The 16880-nt window shown below is 38.8% G+C and overlaps 1 protein-coding gene and 1 non-coding gene across 15 annotated transcripts in view; both read right to left on the bottom strand.

Moving 5' to 3' along the window:
- Window positions 1-16880, bottom strand: part of CNOT1 (CCR4-NOT transcription complex subunit 1) — a 73342-nt gene that overhangs the window by 12789 nt on the left and 43673 nt on the right. For 9 of the 14 annotated variants that reach the window (XR_009448906.1, XM_059667882.1, XM_059667872.1 and 6 more), the window contains 16 exons: window positions 16478-16657; window positions 13740-13856; window positions 13296-13406; window positions 12880-12957; window positions 12527-12704; window positions 11604-11734; window positions 9144-9440; window positions 8349-8489; window positions 8148-8252; window positions 7458-7577; window positions 6475-6666; window positions 5780-5922; window positions 4888-4996; window positions 4615-4784; window positions 3673-3925; window positions 1231-1479 (listed from right to left, as the gene is read on the bottom strand). Coding sequence is in view for 13 of the 14 variants with exons in the window: in XM_059667882.1 (XP_059523865.1) it covers window positions 1231-1479; window positions 3673-3925; window positions 4615-4784; window positions 4888-4996; window positions 5780-5922; window positions 6475-6666; window positions 7458-7577; window positions 8148-8252; window positions 8349-8489; window positions 9144-9440; window positions 11604-11734; window positions 12527-12704; window positions 12880-12957; window positions 13296-13406; window positions 13740-13856; window positions 16478-16657 (2574 nt within the window). In the remaining variant the exon portion in view is untranslated. Of the gene's footprint in view, window positions 1-1230; window positions 1480-3672; window positions 3926-4614; window positions 4785-4887; window positions 4997-5779; window positions 5923-6474; window positions 6667-7457; window positions 7578-8147; window positions 8273-8348; window positions 8490-9143; window positions 9441-11603; window positions 11735-12526; window positions 12705-12879; window positions 12958-13295; window positions 13407-13739; window positions 13857-16477; window positions 16658-16880 lie in introns of those variants that run through there. The other 5 variants (XM_059667875.1, XM_059667878.1, XM_059667876.1 and 2 more) reach the window with 3 other exon arrangements.
- Window positions 15437-15575, bottom strand: LOC132217688 (small nucleolar RNA SNORA46). The gene has a single exon (XR_009448963.1). It is a non-coding gene; the product is annotated as a small nucleolar RNA SNORA46 (small nucleolar RNA).

Raw genomic sequence — 16880 nt, 5'->3', positions numbered from 1 at the left:
CCCCAATCAGCCCTGCTCTGAGCCCGACCAGGGGCTGCACCTAGGGATTGGGCCTGCCCTCTGCCACCCGGGAGCAGGCCTAAGCCAGCAGGTCGTTATCTCCCAAGGGGTCCCAGACTGCGAGAGGGCACAGGCCGGGCTGAGGGACCACCCCCCCCCCCCCCCCCGGCCAGTGCACAAATTTTTGTGCACCGGGCCTCTAGTCTATATATAAAAAGGCTAATACGCAAAGTGTCCCCTGGGGAGTTCAATGGCTCACTATGACATGTGCTGACCACCATGGGGCGTCGCGGAACAAAGGAAGGATCCAATCAGCCTTGATCGCTGGCCAGGCCTAGGGACCCTACCTGTGCATGAATTTCTTGCACTGGACCCCTAGTTTGAAAATAAAATTATATACTGACAACCAAAGGGGCCATACACTGATTCGATTTGGCCTACAGTTTTGTGTGTTTTCTTTGAATTTCAATACTCTTCTACCAGACATGTACACTCTCCACAGATGCCCAATGATTTTTCAAAAGTTCTAGAAATTAGCATGGTACATCGTATTTTATCACATTATTACAATCTAACAACCTAAGTTTTCTAGTCTGACATGAAGTTTACAAGAGGCAAATGGTTTCTAGTTCTCTTGTCACTTAGTAGATGGGCACCAGGGAAGCAGTTAGGCTGCAGAAATGTCCTGCATTTCCTATACAAAGAACTGCCCTGGGCTCCACTTGATTTTCTCACTTAACAGTGACGATAATGATAACCTATTTGATAATGACAACCCAAGACCATACTCTCTTTTTGTACTCTTATATTATGCAAATTCCTAAGAATTGCACTGTGTAAATCAAAAGAAAACAGTACTTTGTTCCTTTTCAGAAAAATCAAGACAATGATTACAATGTCACTTGTGGCATCTGAGTTGCCAATCTGTGTTATCAGTGAACATGTATAGACCATCTTGTTCAGCAATTCTGCATATAAAATAAAATCTCATACTAATAAATACCTTTTAGTTAGCATTTGAAATACATTATGATTTTTTTTCAGGGTCTTTCAGTTAAAGGATCATACTCTTAAAATTTGGTGATTGTTACATATTATCTATAAATTCAATTTCAATACAAAAAAGGGGATATTACAAAAAGTTTTGGAAAAGAGTTGGGCCCCTAGGTTTTAGAAGCACCGATATAGGCTTCCAGAGTACCAAGAATAAGGCAAGGAAAGATTTCAGACCTTGTTCAGCAGGTTAATCTTTGTGACAGTGTTGGTGGCCTCCCCTGAGTGCTTCACTAACAGGGCAATGAGTCGGACAAAGGCATCCAGGTTGTGATAGCACTTGGCTCGGATCATGGTGGGATTAGCAGCAGGGTTGTGCTGCTGCTCTGCCTGGGCACGGTAACTGATTTCAACACACATTTCAGTGCAGAGACGGAAGAACCTTGTTATGAGGTCATCAGTCTTCAGGATTCCTTGCTGATGCATCTACCAAGGGTACAAAAATATAAAGACACAATGAGATGATACACACAAACTTTTCATTTTCATTAAAAAAAATATTCTCTCATTTATTCCTATTGTCACATTTCTAATTTTTACTTTGTAAAAAAGCTGCCATGAAAACGACTTAGCCTTTAAGGTCCCATGACAGAATCGTTCCAGTTTTAAGTTTAATAAAAAACAGAGAAGGTGGAAACCAAGAAAGATAATAATATGGCAATTTTGAACAGTAGTCCATAGCCAAATAATTTGGAAAATTAACTATGCAAATTAAACCAACTTTCAATAGCTCACAAAAGTCATAATAAGACATTTTGTCCAAGATATGTTTCCCCCACAAGGAGATGAAATTATATATACTTTATTTTCTCAAAGATAATTTCTTCCAATTGACTTAACCAAAGTTTTTGAAATTCCAACTAGCTTCACCAGGAAAATCAAGGAATAATCTGTATAAGTAGGAACCCAATGAAAATACTTGAACATACCCAGTTATTTTAATGTACATTAAGCCATTTTAATATAAATTAAAATAAAGTGAAAAGGGCAAGTTTATTTTTTCAAAAAGGATAAAGTACAAACTTTATGACATATGATCTGGAAGTGAAGCAGCAGAAGTTATTTGGCTAGTAGGAAAGAAGACAGTGTAACAGCATTAAGGCAGCAGAGGGAAGAGGTCAGTGCTTACTAAACAAAGAAACCAAGCCCAGAAGAGACACTTGACTGTTATCTTGGAAACGTTAACTGTCTCTTGATAAGCAATGAAACAGCTGAATTGACAATCATGTACCCTAGCCAAGACAGAAGGCCAGCAAAGGGACTTGTGTACATTGAAATCTGAAAAATTAACAGGGGAGAGAAAATAAGGACAGACTGCTATAATCAAGATGGAGCATAAGAAAGAATACTCAAAAAGATGCCAAAGAGAATAGAAAAGTAGAATACATTATCTTTTACAAATGGAGAGAAGAAATGAGAGCTAATAAATAAGCCAGCAGGAAGAGCTGAGACAGGTGCCACATCCATACCCATGAAATACCGATAATCTCAAAAGCCAATTGATTCAAAATTCTTCCATCCAAATCAGAAATCAAACTATAAACATGCAGTAACAGCTTTTCAATAGGTATGTTTTTTTTCTCATTCCCTGAATTCTTGAAAGGGAGGAAGTTACTTAGTATGACTAAGTAACACTCATCTTGAAAAGTAAATCCAATTTCTATCTCCTAAAATTCAAATCAGCTCTTCCACATTCAATTGTCATTTATTTGATAACAGATCTAATCTGTAATCTTTCTTTGCTGCACAACGAAGCTTTGGTCTCAGTCTGAAGAAGTATAATGGCAAGTCCGCAGATATATCTCCCTGAACAAACACAACAAGAGTTCTACTAAAGGAATTCTAAGGCCAGTTCAGGAAAAAGGTTCCACTCTTGCCGGCCAAGTAATGTGATTAGGACACACTGACTACTGGGTCTGAATCCCTCCATAGTGGCTGAAAGCAGCCAGTGAGATAAAAAACAGAACGCTAAATGATACTATGGCTCTCTTCCTACATTTTTTCCTGTTCATCCCATTCACAACTATTCCTGCCAAACCTGGTTTTTAACTACAGACTTCTTCCCTAACACTTCAACTCAAAGTTCAGTTTAGATCAAATTGAGTGAATATAAATACTGAAAATTATTTCCCCAAAAGAACATGTTAATCAGTTTTAGTTAGATAAGCTACTTACTTTAGAAAATACAATAAAAAGTGCTACCATTTAAAGATTTAAGTTCTGTTTTGTTGTATTTTCTTATTTTATTTTATTTTTAAAACATGGGTTGTTTTGAGGACTTTACTTATTAGCTCATAATCTCATCACTGATGATTCGAAAGCTAGTAAAATTACTATATACACACCTGGCAATTTCATGATTCATTATTTGACCCATTGTACTTTGTAGCTATGACAATTGAAATTAGATAAATAGAATTAAAGGGGACAAGTAGGAATGTTGACTTTAGTGCTTAGTGATCGATGATGAAACAAATGAGCTGTATCAATTTAACAGGGTAAATGATGATGATATTTTCGGTTTACATGAGTATGGAGGTAACTGTCTGATCACAGGTACATAATACTGAGTTTTAATATTGGAGGTATCACATCCTACTTATGTTGAATAAAAAGCACCTTTCTTTCCAAAAGCTCTACCTGTCCAACAAACGCAGAGAAAGCTTTGGTACTGTCACGGCCAGCTGCTGCTGAATGGTAGAGATTCACCCATTCCCTCAGAAGATACTCTGCCTTCTCCCTCAGGCCTGGAGGATCATCGTACTCTGAGGCTTGAGAGATCCCAGAATGCATCATAAAGTTAGGGCCTCCATGAGCACGATCAATCATTGCTTCATAGTTGGATCGCACTACTTCCATCAGCTGGGGCAATCTAGTACAATAAATCCAGAGTGAAAATCAGTCTACTCATGGTTGTGATTTCACAGACATACAGTTGGACAATTTGCTCATTTAGAAACCACAAGAGTGATGATCACTTTACTATTTCCATATTTAAACAAAACTATCCTTGGCCTCTTCCTTCCTATTTACTCAGGAAGACACAATACGTAAATGACGGACCTTTTTACAAAAAAAAACAAAACAAAAACGGTGCCCACTGAAATGGAGCTGATGTTCATTGTCAACAAGTATTCACTGCATACCTAGTATATGATATTCAGTACAGTGTACCTACTATATGACATGATTTATGTTACTATCTATCTTAATGCTCAACAGCTCTTTGAGATATTATTTCCATCTTATACAAGAAACAGGTTTAGGGAGGGTAACTCAACTTGCCTAAAACCAGATAGATTTTAAGTGGCAGAGCCAGGACTTAAACACAGGACTCTGACACCAAGTCTAATAATAATAGTGCACGTATTGCTCTACAGTAAGAAGGCTTGGCAGTTAGTTAAGCTTTCATACTTCAAGGGACAATATTAGGCCTCTCTAAAGTTACCCATATGTTGTAGATAAAGCAGTTATAATAGGTAATGTTAGTAAGTCTGCACATTCATTTCCAAAGCTTTCTTAGAATGCTGAATCCACAAATCCCAAGCATTTCATCCTCACCCTTCTGGAGCATTGCCTCTGGAGTGAGCATTAATTCTCATGAGGGTTTCAATGGTGTGGAACAGATCAGCCTCAGTAATATGGGCAACACTCCTTTCATCCACCAGCAGGATTTTTACCAATTGCATAGCAAATGCAACAGCCATGTAGTTTAAACCATTCTCCATGGACTGGAAACACAGAAAGCACAATGTAAGAAAAACAACCGTTACAGCAAACACACTTCCCAACTACCAGAGCCCCTTCTCCTGTTTAGGAAAACTCCTTCCGTACCTGAGCTAGGTGAAGATCATACTGCTGCATATTAACCAAATGATTGCGAATTAGCAGCTCCACTGCCTCCACATTATATTTATATTCATCCCGACATTCAATTAGGCACCTAGAAAAAGTCAGTATTTATTTATATAGGCTTAACTAAACTGTATCAGATAAAACAGCCCATTTTATTCGATGATAACTTATTCCAAATTAAGAATGTGTTGAGATTCAACTGCAAATCAGTATCCAAGATTCAAAATAGCCAGTAATGAAGTAGAAGAGACAGGTAAATGATGATATTTTCGGTTTACATGAGTTATGGAGGTAACTATCTGACCACAGGGACAGTGTTAAAACACAAGCTTTGCTTTCAAAACCTAGAAAACAAAGTTCAGCCCTGGCCAGTGTGATTCAGTTGGTTGGGTCCTCCCGTGCACCAAAAGGTCGAATGTTTGATTCCTAGTACGGGCAGTGCCTGGATTTCAGGCTCTATCCCTAGTAAGGGACATGTAGGAGGCAGCTGATAGATGTTCCTCTCCTTCCTTCCTCCCTCCCTCCCTTAAAAAAAAAAAAAATCAATAAAAACATTTAAAAAAGAAGAAAAAAGCATTCCACTTAAGACATTAATATATTTATGTATCAACACCACTGTTATAAAATCAATGAAGCCTTTTAAAACCAACGATCTACAACTTATTCCCCAAAGCAAGGTACTGGTTTTCTGTATCCGTCATGGGCAGCAGATGGAAAAGGACAACCATTCAATAATTCTCACTACCCAGAATTAGAAATTCCAAATGTCCCATTTAGCCTCCAGGTTAAAAATAAACTTCTAGACCTAAACAGGGTCATGTATATCAGAAGGCAGTCCAATAAACATTACTCTTCTGAGATGGCTACTGACCTTGTGATTTGTTTGTTACACCACGGCGACCCATACGCCCGGCCATCTTGAAGAGCCTTCAAGACCAAGAGGTGGCATTCCCTGTAGCGCAGCAGCAAGTCAGCATCAGCACCACTTGTGGCATCTAGTAAGCCCTCTACAGCCTATGGAAGAAAAAAAGGGTTCAGGACCATGAAAATATAGTGTGCAGCCCAACTATCGAAGCCAAAACAAACCTGAATACAAACTACAAGATACCAGAGTTAACAATCTCTCCCCTCACCAAAGTCCTTTTCACTTACCTAACACGCATACTAACTAAATTCTAACTAGTTTATGCTCACTTTATGTTCTTCACTATCATCTAAGACTCCACTGTCCCTTCATAGTCAAAATCCAATGCTCTTCACCTACTCCGTACCCCATTACCCAAATACTTGGATCAATGTGTCCCTCAAAATCTAAAGGGCTATCTTAAAGTTTCTTGAATAATCGTATTTCCAAAAAAAAATCGTGCCAAAAGAGATGTTCCACTTCACTGTTTTTAGCTATCATGACTATATTTTATTCTGGAGAAAATCACACGCTTAGTGCAGAAGAGACCTTACTTTTTATTAACTTTTAAAATCTTAAACGTAACTTAAGTAGATAATAGTGCAGGTCTCTGGATAGTTACAAGCCTAGTTTCTTCTGAAAGTCATAGTTTAAGAACTAACCTTCTGGAGCAATCCAAGAGCAGCTATGGCATCCCGAGAGTTTCGAGATAATACTACAACCTCCAAAAGACTTCTAAGAGCTTGAGCTTGAGGGTTCATGGCCAAAGCTGGTGGGATGGCATGTAGGTGCTGCTCTAGTTCTGTAATGCACTTGTCATAAATTTGAGCTACATCATCCGTTGCCCAAGCTTGCTGTTTTAGAGAAGAAAATAACCAAAAGAGAAATAAACATGTAGCAAGTTAAGTCTCCCCACCCCCATAGGCACATGTAGCTTCCCCCCACACACACACACATCCCAAACCATGGAGGGTGTGGCTCAGTGGGCAGAGTGCTGTCCTGTGTACTGAAAGGTGGTAGGATTGATTTCCATTCAGGACACATACCTAGCTTGTGGGTTTGATCCCTAGTCAGGTTGCATATGGGAGGCAACTGATCAATGTTTCTCTTTCTCTCTCACATCGATGTTTCTCTACCTTTCCCTCGCTAAAATCAATGGAAACATATTTTAAAAAACACATTATCAAGACACTTTTGTAAAACCTGAATGAAGTCAAAGGATTACATGGTAACGTATCAGCGTTACCTTTCTGGTTTCAATGGCTGTACTAAGGTCACACTCTTTCTGTGAAAGAGTGATTGGGACATCAAGGTCAGCAACATGTTTAAGTGGTCCAGGAGGAAAATGTTTCCCCCTAAATTTTTACTTTTCTGTAATAATGGTTTAAATTTTCCAAAAAACTAACAGGGGAGCTATGTAAATTCCTCCTAAACATGAAAGAAAAATCAACCTCATGGATATTAGAGGGAGGGTGGGGGGAAATCTCCTGTATGCCATGTTGATCTGATACAGAGAATATTTATACTCAACAAAAATTGGGTATTTTTTCCCCTTTAACTTAAGTTCCTAGGAAGCAAGTACAGATTAGATAAAAACACTCAAATTAAACTATAAAACTCAATGTAATCCAAGGCAACTATTTACCTTCATGGGTTGAGCTAAAAATCCTGTGGGCTGACTTAAATCATTCGTAGGCAAGAAACCAGGCACATTGCGTGCAAATTCTTCATAAACAGCCAACTGCTTTGGGTCCACACCACCAACCTTGGAGAAGAAAACCTAGTTTGATAGGATCCTCACCATAATTAAAGGAAATTTTTTTGCAAGTGGCAAGTTTGCATGGAAGTAAGCACAGGAGCACAGTACGTAATAGCATGACTGAGTATGCATGCGCGCGGACACACACACAGTTTCCCATTTCCCAGAATCCTGTCAGTCACCCTCATTTATAAACTTATTAAGTTTTTCCACTGGAACATGCCTCAAATAGGACCACACCACTGCCAATTTTCCAATGGAGCTGGTTTTAAAAGATTTTTCATCATCTTCTTGTCACCAATAAGCAACTAGCAATAAAAACCAAGTACCCAAAAGGGAGACCAAGTTGGGACATATGAAAACTAACAGGCAATATGAATGCTTTACAGTAGCACTTCAACAAGTGGGGGCACACATCTAAGCTATGCCTATACCTTCTCCACAGGTTCATTCCCTTTAAGTAAAATTCTACTGAGGTGAGATACTTTCTCTAAAACTCTAACCCTAATCGGTGAAGAGTTTAAGCAACAAGAACAGAAAGAAAACAAAGGGAGAGACAGAGTCCCCGGTTCTCACTTTCAGTCTTATTTGCTCTGGCATCCGCTCGGCTTGGTATGTTAACACAACAGGATCACAGTACCTGCGCCCTTCTTGCCTAGCATGTTTTCTCAGCTCAAATTCCTGCAAATAAAACAAAGTCACTGAGGTTCTTGTTATGAGGAACTTTCTTAAACATAAAAAAAATAAACCCTTAAGAGGCAAATGCTAAACACTTACAGTTGCTAATCTCTTGTCCATCTCAGGGCCTGCTTTTTCCACTGCAGTCTTCTGAATAAAACAGCAAGCTAATTCACAATTGTCCTGAGCTAACTGAGCAGCTGCCTGATCCATCATTTCCCTTTGTTGTGGGGATGCAGTCTATTGGGAGAAGAAATGAAAGAAAAAGATTTCAAGTTTTCTGTGGACAAGACAGAGAGGGTAATAGGAAATTCAGTGCTTAGACATATGAATTTTAAAAGTTCTCACTTTACTTATGACCCATTAGCTATGAGCATGAAAGAGTCTAACACTCCTCTTCAGCTATAAGATGAAAATGCCACTCTCACCCAAAACATCTTACCAGGTTGCTGTGACGATGGTAAAAAATATGAAAACAGAAAAGCAGTAAACAAAAGCAGTACAACCATAACATCTAAGACCCAAAGTTAATAACTAAGTTATTTGTGCTGTATGTAGGTACATACAACATTACTTTAAATATTTTGTGCTGTTCTACTCTAAGTGCTTTAATTTAAATTCTTCACGGTAAACTGACTCAAGTTAACTTATGCATTTAAAAAGACCTTTTAATTATTTAAAGAATATTTGGGTATCTACTATCTGCCAAACATTGTACTTAAGATACAGTAGTGAACAAAAAGACACAATGCTTCACCTGACAGAACTTAATCTATGAGAAAGGAAGACATAAAATAAATATGGTGACTATTAGAATAAGTAGAAATGCAAAGAAAAGAAACTCAGACAAGCAACAATCAGTTCTGTACTACAGTACAGAAATAATCAACTTACCCGAAGGGCTGAGGCAAAACTGTTTTTCAGGTTGGTGGATATGCTCATGAGCAAAGGTTCCCTGCAGGTAATCATAGCCATTCCAGCTGTCAAGTTACGCATCATGTGATGAGCTGCTATTCGCATTCGAGATTCCTCAGAATCCAGGGCAAAATCCTTCCTGACTATTTGTTCACAAGTAGTCATGGCAATCTTAATTGATCGATCCACCACAGGATGGACCAACTCCTGAACAGCCCGTTCAATTGCTTGGCGCACACACTGCTTCAACTGTGGATGGGCCTGAAACAAGGGAATCTAGGAAGGGAAAAACAAGTCCAGTCAACAGCTTGTTTGAATAAGAACCCAATTTCTATCAGTAAGCACACCCATGATTTTAGAATTACTTCAAAGTTAACCATTAACTACCAATTTCTACTTTAAAGTAATCAATAAAAAGCCCAGGAATCAAAAGTTGGGCTACAAAGAGGAAATAGCATTCAGCATACTTTGTGTGATGCAAGGTAATATATGTGTCTTTGATTTTTAAAAAGTTCTATTGTTCATTACAAGATACATTACCTACTTAAAGACACACTACTTGCTTAGTTCAAATATGTGACTCAAGTACTCTCTTAAAAAGTAACTTCTTTAATTGGGAAAATGGAAAAAGAATCAAGTTTACAGAGAAAATGCTTACTACAAAATTTTTTATTGCTACAAATAATTCCTCAGAATAGCAAGAAATTTTGCATTATCATACACTGAAGCCTCTGCTTAAAAGATTTTCCAATCTTTTCTCTGCTAGAAACTATGCCCTAATACTCACTTGGTCTCTTTCTTTTTTAAGAAATCTTAAAAAACATTCATGAACACAAAAGTATTCGGATTACTGGGAGTAATACAAAGAGGAATCACAATTTCTAGATCTAGATTTTTCAGGTTAAAATGGTCTCTTTAAAATGTTTCCAAGTCCTTTAAATCCAAATGGTCAATGGATTAATAATGTATTTGTGAATATTTTCTAAAAAGCAAAGACCATAAAACCTCCAAGTACCTTATTCTAAACTAAACAAATGTTAAGCATAATGAAAAGCAGAAGATAATTATCACTCTGAATATAGACAGTAAAATGCAACCTTTAAATAAAAGACCGAAGGGAAGTTATTTATAAAGTTAGCCCAGACTGCCTTCCAGAACCAGGGCACAGAAAAAAGAATGAAGTTACTTCTAGGCTTTAACCTAGAGATTTGTACACACAAATGAATCAGCTCAGTTTCAGCTCCTGACTAAAAATGGCTTAATGCAAGGGTAAGGTGATATGCTAATGAAAATAGAGAGCAAAAAGCTATAGTATACACTGAGACTCTTCTGACCTGAGCCAAGGAACTCGTACAGATAGTGATTATACAGGGTGGGGCAAAAATACGTTTATATGCAAAAATACAATTATTAATAATTGTTTTTGTGTACTCACAACTAGAAACTAGAAACCTATTTTTGCCCCACCCTGTATTGCCAGCTTTTTTTTTTTTTAATATATTTTATTGATTTTTTACAGAGAGGAAGGGAGAGAGATAGAGAGTTAGAAACATCGATGAGAGAGAAACATCGATCAGCTGCCTTCTGCACATCTCCCACTGGGGATATGCCCGCAACCCAGGTACATGCCCCTGACCGGAACCGAACCTGGGACCCTTCAGTCCGCAGGCCGACGCTCTATCCACTGAGCCAAACCGGTTTCGGCTTTTTTTTTTTTTTTTAAACATATTTTTTATTGATTTCAGAGAGGAAGGGAGACATCAATGATGAGAGAGAATCATTGATCGGCTGCCTCCTGCACACCTGCTACCAGGGATCAAGTCTGCAACTCAGGCATGTGTCCTAATGAGAATCGAACTGTGACCTCCTAGTTCACATGCTGACACTCAACCACTGAGCAACATCAGCTGGGCACAGCTGTCTTGCGTTTTTGTTTTGTTTTAATAGCATCTAAGCGCATTTAATTTCATAGGTACTTAGCAAACAAGCTGTAGTCACTGCAAACATTCACAACTTCCTCCCATTTGAGACAGACTAGATGTTAAGTGGAAGAAAAATACCAAAGGCCAGATCTTCATTAGTACTCACTTTTCCATCAGTCTCTTTGTCAAAATAAAAACTCATACATTGGGTTGAGGGTCATGGATGGCTACAAATTTATACCATCCTAATAGGGCAGGGGGTGCCTCTCTGGTTTGTATAGGGAGCCAGCTGTACTGATTTTAATCATGGATCTGGATATGCTGAACCAATTTAATCGATACCTAGTCCCAATGACTATTTTTAGAGTAGAAAACATCCCAGCTGTACTACACAGCAGTGCCCAATCTCTGCTCTCTGCACAAAAATCTACAACCTAAGAATACAGGAAGAAAGGGAAAGGGGAAGGTAACCAGTGACACAAAGTAGAAGTTTGGGGATGGGATGGTGTTTACTTACTGTTGGGTTTAGAGTAATATGTGGTGCCAGGCCCGCAAGGGAATAGACATTGATGTCATGATAGCTGTACTGTGGCTGTGGTGGAACAGTGGCTGTGCAGGTGGTACTAGTAGCTGGTGTTGTAGAAGTTGCTAAAAGTAAAGAGACAAAATAAGAGCTAATAAAAAAAGCATGTTACTTGACTTTACTATAAAATTAGCAGGGCATCAAGCAGCTTTTATTTCATTAAACTAATTGGATTAGAGGATGGTGGTATAGGGGAATGACAAAGGCCGCATCTTCCCCACCCTGAATTACCATAAGAAAAATTTTGTAATTTTAACAGAGATTTGAACAAAGTATGTAAAACTATGTGTGGTAGTACCCATAGCACAGAAAGCAATTAAGAGGTTATGCAGCATTAGCAGGCCTAAACCTTGGATTATTCCTTATTATAGATGTCTATTTTCAATCTAGGCTGTTCCCTGGTTTCACCTGGGAATTTTTAGCTACTGAGGGCTGAGAGAGAAAAGCTGGTTTATTCTAACCATACCTTCCAATCATCTTTATTGCCCCAGCACTTATAATCACCTTGACCTTCATAAAATAATCCAATCCCCTAGAAGGTCTACCTGGTCTGGTCATCCCCAGATCTGAGGAATAACACAGGCTGTCATGATACAGACTTCTTTCTGAGACCTCACACAATATAAATAACTGGTTTAATTAATACCACCACATGAATTACTCAGATATACTCTAATATGGTACGACAATGTCTAAACATTGCTAACATTTCCTTAATAATTAGAATGCACACCAAAAAGTACACAAAAGTTCCAGCAACACATAATGTTGAACAATTATAACTTGCTATATGCATGAAAATGTACCATTTAAGAGAACATTCTGGCAAGTAAAGGGCAGCTAACCATTATACTTACTTGTGGTTGTGATGGGAGGAAGTTCTTCTGGCTGCTTGACATCTTTCTTTGGAGCAGAGAGCTGCTCATCTAAGTTCTTTAGACGATCTTTATCCTTTAGGAGGTTTCCAGGTTTTAGCTCGTTGATGTCTAATGCAAGGTTCTTGCAGAGGACCTCAATCTCAAACTTCAAGTTTAACTGCATAATTCCAATAATCGATTAGAATTTTTAAAATAACATTTTAGCTTTATTCATAACATAAATGATTCACCGGATTGTTACAATGCCTCCCCCCAATACTCTACCTCTCCTATAAATTTTAATAACGTGAAAACAGAGAATGTTCCAAAGGATAATGAAGCAACAAATTTACCTTTAAGTCGTGTTCCTGATGTAGCTCAGCTAATACATTCATAATTGCCATTGTCCAGGGGTTGGGTGGCCTAAAAACCTAAAGAAAATCTATTATGTTAAACTGGACCTCACATCACTTCAATTTGTATTTTTAAAATAGTTAAGCATGTATACTTATGTGGCTATAAGTATAAGTGCTCCCACAAAATCCCTAGCCTTGTACATAAAATTTCAGAAAAACACCAAAACTCAAAGCCACCTATTAGATATCAGTCCTTTAATTTACTTAGCCTCTCTCATTAGAAATACAACTTTATCTGAGGAATTCTGATTGAACTAGCGCTATTCATAAGAACTAAGGACACAATTTCTTGACCTTGTGCTGAAATTAACTCTTACAATTTAGCCATTAATAAAATATTAAAATCTACTCACCACGCTACGAATGCTAGACTCTAAAACTTTGGCAACGAAGGGCACCACATAGAGCAATTCTTGCTGTCCTTTAACATAAGCTTCTAGCAGCAAAGACTTGACATCCAAGTCCTAGGGGGAGAGAAATAGTATTTTTTAAAAGCTAAGAATATACTTCAAAACTCTTCACAAAGACACTGTGCCAAACTTATCCTCAAAAGAGAAATCAAAGTAATATTTGACTTTTGCCTTACAAAAAAAAGAAAGGAGTGACAATCTTAACTTACTGGCTTCTGTGCATCCTGATAAATGATGTGGGGCCATGAGCATGCAATTAGGGATTCAAAACATGGACCAAACTCTTACAAGTACCCATTCATTAAAATAGCCCCAAATAAAGACTTTTAGACATAATAGCTATATGAACATTCTCAAATTTTACATGAACTTTTAGCTGGAACTCACAGTATGTAAGATGGGTTTATTTTTAGCTAGTGTGATCATTCCTAGCCAGTGTCCCAAGTTCTTCAGCAAAGAGCGATCTGAAAAATTGGCTGCAGCTTTATCAGAGGTCAAGAGCACCTGGGGGGAAAAAAAGAGGCAGAATTAAGAAAGATATGAAAATGGGCTTATGGGGAAAAAAAACCTCAAATAAATGTTTGAGAATTCCATTATTCTATGTTAAAAACAAGCCATCAATTATGGACATGGACAACAGTATGGTGGTGGTGGTGGTGGGGGGGTTGAAGAGGGCATAGAGGAGATAAATGGTGATGGGGGAAAAATAATAATAAAAAACCCCAAGTCATCAATTATGAGACCATGCCCCCAAAGTAGATCTACTTCATACTATCATAGCACTATTTTGTTGTGTTCAGTGTCCTTTTTACCTTTTCATGCCTTTCTTTACATTTTATTTTTAATCAACACTAATAAAAGAGAAAAATGGTAATTGGCGTACAACAATACCCTTTTCATTGGCTAATCAGGGCTATATGCAAATTAACTGCCAAGATTGGCAGTTAACTGCCAACTAAGATTGACAGTTAACTGTCAACAAGATGGCGGTTAATTTGCATATGTAGGCACAATGCAGGGCGGCGAAAGGGAAAGCAGGAAGAAGCCCCCTGCCACTGACAGTGATCGGAAACCCAGGGGGGAGCTAAGAGCTGGGGGGCAGGGCAAAGGCGCAGCCATGATCGGAGAATCAGGTGCCTTTTCCGCCCTGGCCAGTGATAGCAGGAAATAGGGGTGGAGCCAGCGATGGGAGCTGGGCATGGTCGAAGCTGGCAGTCCCAGGAGCTAGGGGTCCCTTGCCTGGGCCTAAAGCGAAGCCCACGATCGCGGGGCCACTGCAGCTGTGGGTCCCCGCTGCCTGGGCCGGACCCCTCAGCCAGAGGCATCCTGCAGGGGCAGGGGCGGAGCCCGCGCAATCGCGGCGCCCCCCGCTGCCACTGCAGGTCCCCGCTGCCCGGGCCGGATGCCTAGGCCAGAGGCGTCAGGCCTGGGCAAGGGGCCGATCCTGCGATTGGAGGGTGATGGGGGTCAACGCCTGAGGGCTCCCAGTATGTGAGAGGGGGCAGGCTGGGCTGAGGGACACTCCCCCCCCCCCCAGTGCACGAATTTCGTGCACCTGGCCCCTAGTAGGTAATAAAACTGTATCACACAAAATACAAGTATACACAAGGTTAAAAGTGTGATTGATGTATGCTCCCACAGAAAAGTATTTTAAAACTCTGAAAATGTTAGGTAGCCTGAAGCAGAGATCCAACTGCAATTCAAATGAACACTCTAAAAGACCACAGTCCATGCTTTTAAGTCCTTCAAGATGACAGACATATGGAGAAATGTAACCAAGATCACAATCTCTATTGCAAATTGTAGCATTTTCCAGATTGCTGTACATCTCTGGAAACAAGATAACTTTCTAAAATACAGTATAATATGGCATATACATTTCTTGGCAAATTTCTAGAAAACTCAAATCCATTCTATTGATTTTCTAGCTCTTTCTCTCATAAGGGGGACAGAACCATCACATAAATTAAAATTTATAATTTAAAATTCCGTTTGAAAGTATCCTGAGATTTTGCTTTCAAGCGTGTGGAAGTTTTCATATATCCCAACCATTCTTACTATCAGATAATAAAGGCTAAATACAGTTATGTTCCTTAACTCCATCCAGCAACAGCAGAATGGCATAATGTCAGCTGTGCAACAGAAAAGAGCCAGGAATTCTTTTGCACTACAGCGTAACCTAGAATGGGGAGAATTCCCATACACAGGTTTAAATATAGTGCCGGCTCCTCAGCTAATGTCCCAAGTTATTCAACAAAGAATGATCATAGATGTATGCTGGTTCATGCTGTGTATTCGAAAAGTTATTCCCCCTAAGAAATAAAATACTTGAATTTTATGGAATAAGCATTCACTTCAGAAGAGCTTGATCTTAAAATAAACTGCTGAGAATCATAAATAGCAGATAGTACACAAACAGGTGTAGAGTTGAGAGATTATCTGGCACTTAAGACATAAAGAAGCTGAAACCGGTTTGGCTCAGTGGATAGAGCGTCGGCCTGCGGACTGAAGGGTCCCAGGTTCGATTCCGGTCAAGGGCATGTACCTTGGTTGCGGGCACATCCCCAGTGGGGAGTGTGCAGGAGGCAGCTGGTCGATGTTTCTCTCTCATTAATGTTTCTGGCTCTCTATCTCTCTCCTTTCCTCTCTGTAAAAACTCAATAAAATATATTTAAAAAAAAATTAAAAAAAAAAAGACATAAAGAAAAACATTTACTGCAACACTGTTTCTGTGATAGTGAAAGTTAACAACCTAAATAACCATATACCCATACAATTAATTTCTATTAAGACTATTAAAAAACAAAACAAAGGGACCACAGCTAAGAGCATATTGCAAATATGGGGGTTTGGGGGAACAAGTTAAAAACATTCAGAGGATAAAAAAAAACATGAATAACGAAAACAAACTCAGAATAGTAGTTACTTTCAAAGTACACACAGTGTGTCTGTAACACTAAATTCTTCATGATATTTAGTTCTACATTTGAAGCAAATGCTAGAGCAAATTTCATAGACATGTACAAAAACAGCAACACCCCCCCTCCAAATTCTGCCTGTACAATCAATTATTTCCAAAATCAAAACAGAAAAAGAACAGAAAAGAAGTACAAGAACTAACTTACTTTGATGTTTCTGTAGGTCTCAGTTAGAACCATCTTATTAAATTCAGGATTCTTCAGTGTGTCAAGGAAGTTTGAATACAGGCTGTGAAAGTTTGGCTCAATACTGACTCTCTTCATAACCAGGTATTGTGAAACCCAAGGCATGAATTCTTCCTTCACTGTTTCCTTTAGTTCTTCAACCTAGCCAACCAGTGACACAGAAAATATATAATTAAAAGATGATAAAATACGGTTATGTGTTTTGTTTCTGAGAATAGTACTATAGCATATGGCTCCTTGCAAAATTATGTGCTAAATCAAATCACTATGCTACATCTCTCCCCCACATCAGACAGATGCTATGATGTAGTGTGTTCAATTCCATAAACTGTGGGTGATTAGGACAAACATCTATGGTAGTTTT

This window comes from Myotis daubentonii, chromosome 15 (genome assembly GCF_963259705.1).
Source record: "Myotis daubentonii chromosome 15, mMyoDau2.1, whole genome shotgun sequence".
Classification (NCBI taxonomy): domain Eukaryota; kingdom Metazoa; phylum Chordata; class Mammalia; order Chiroptera; family Vespertilionidae; genus Myotis; species Myotis daubentonii.
Note: the sequence above shows the minus strand (reverse complement) of the source record. Positions and strands in the feature narration are given on the sequence as shown.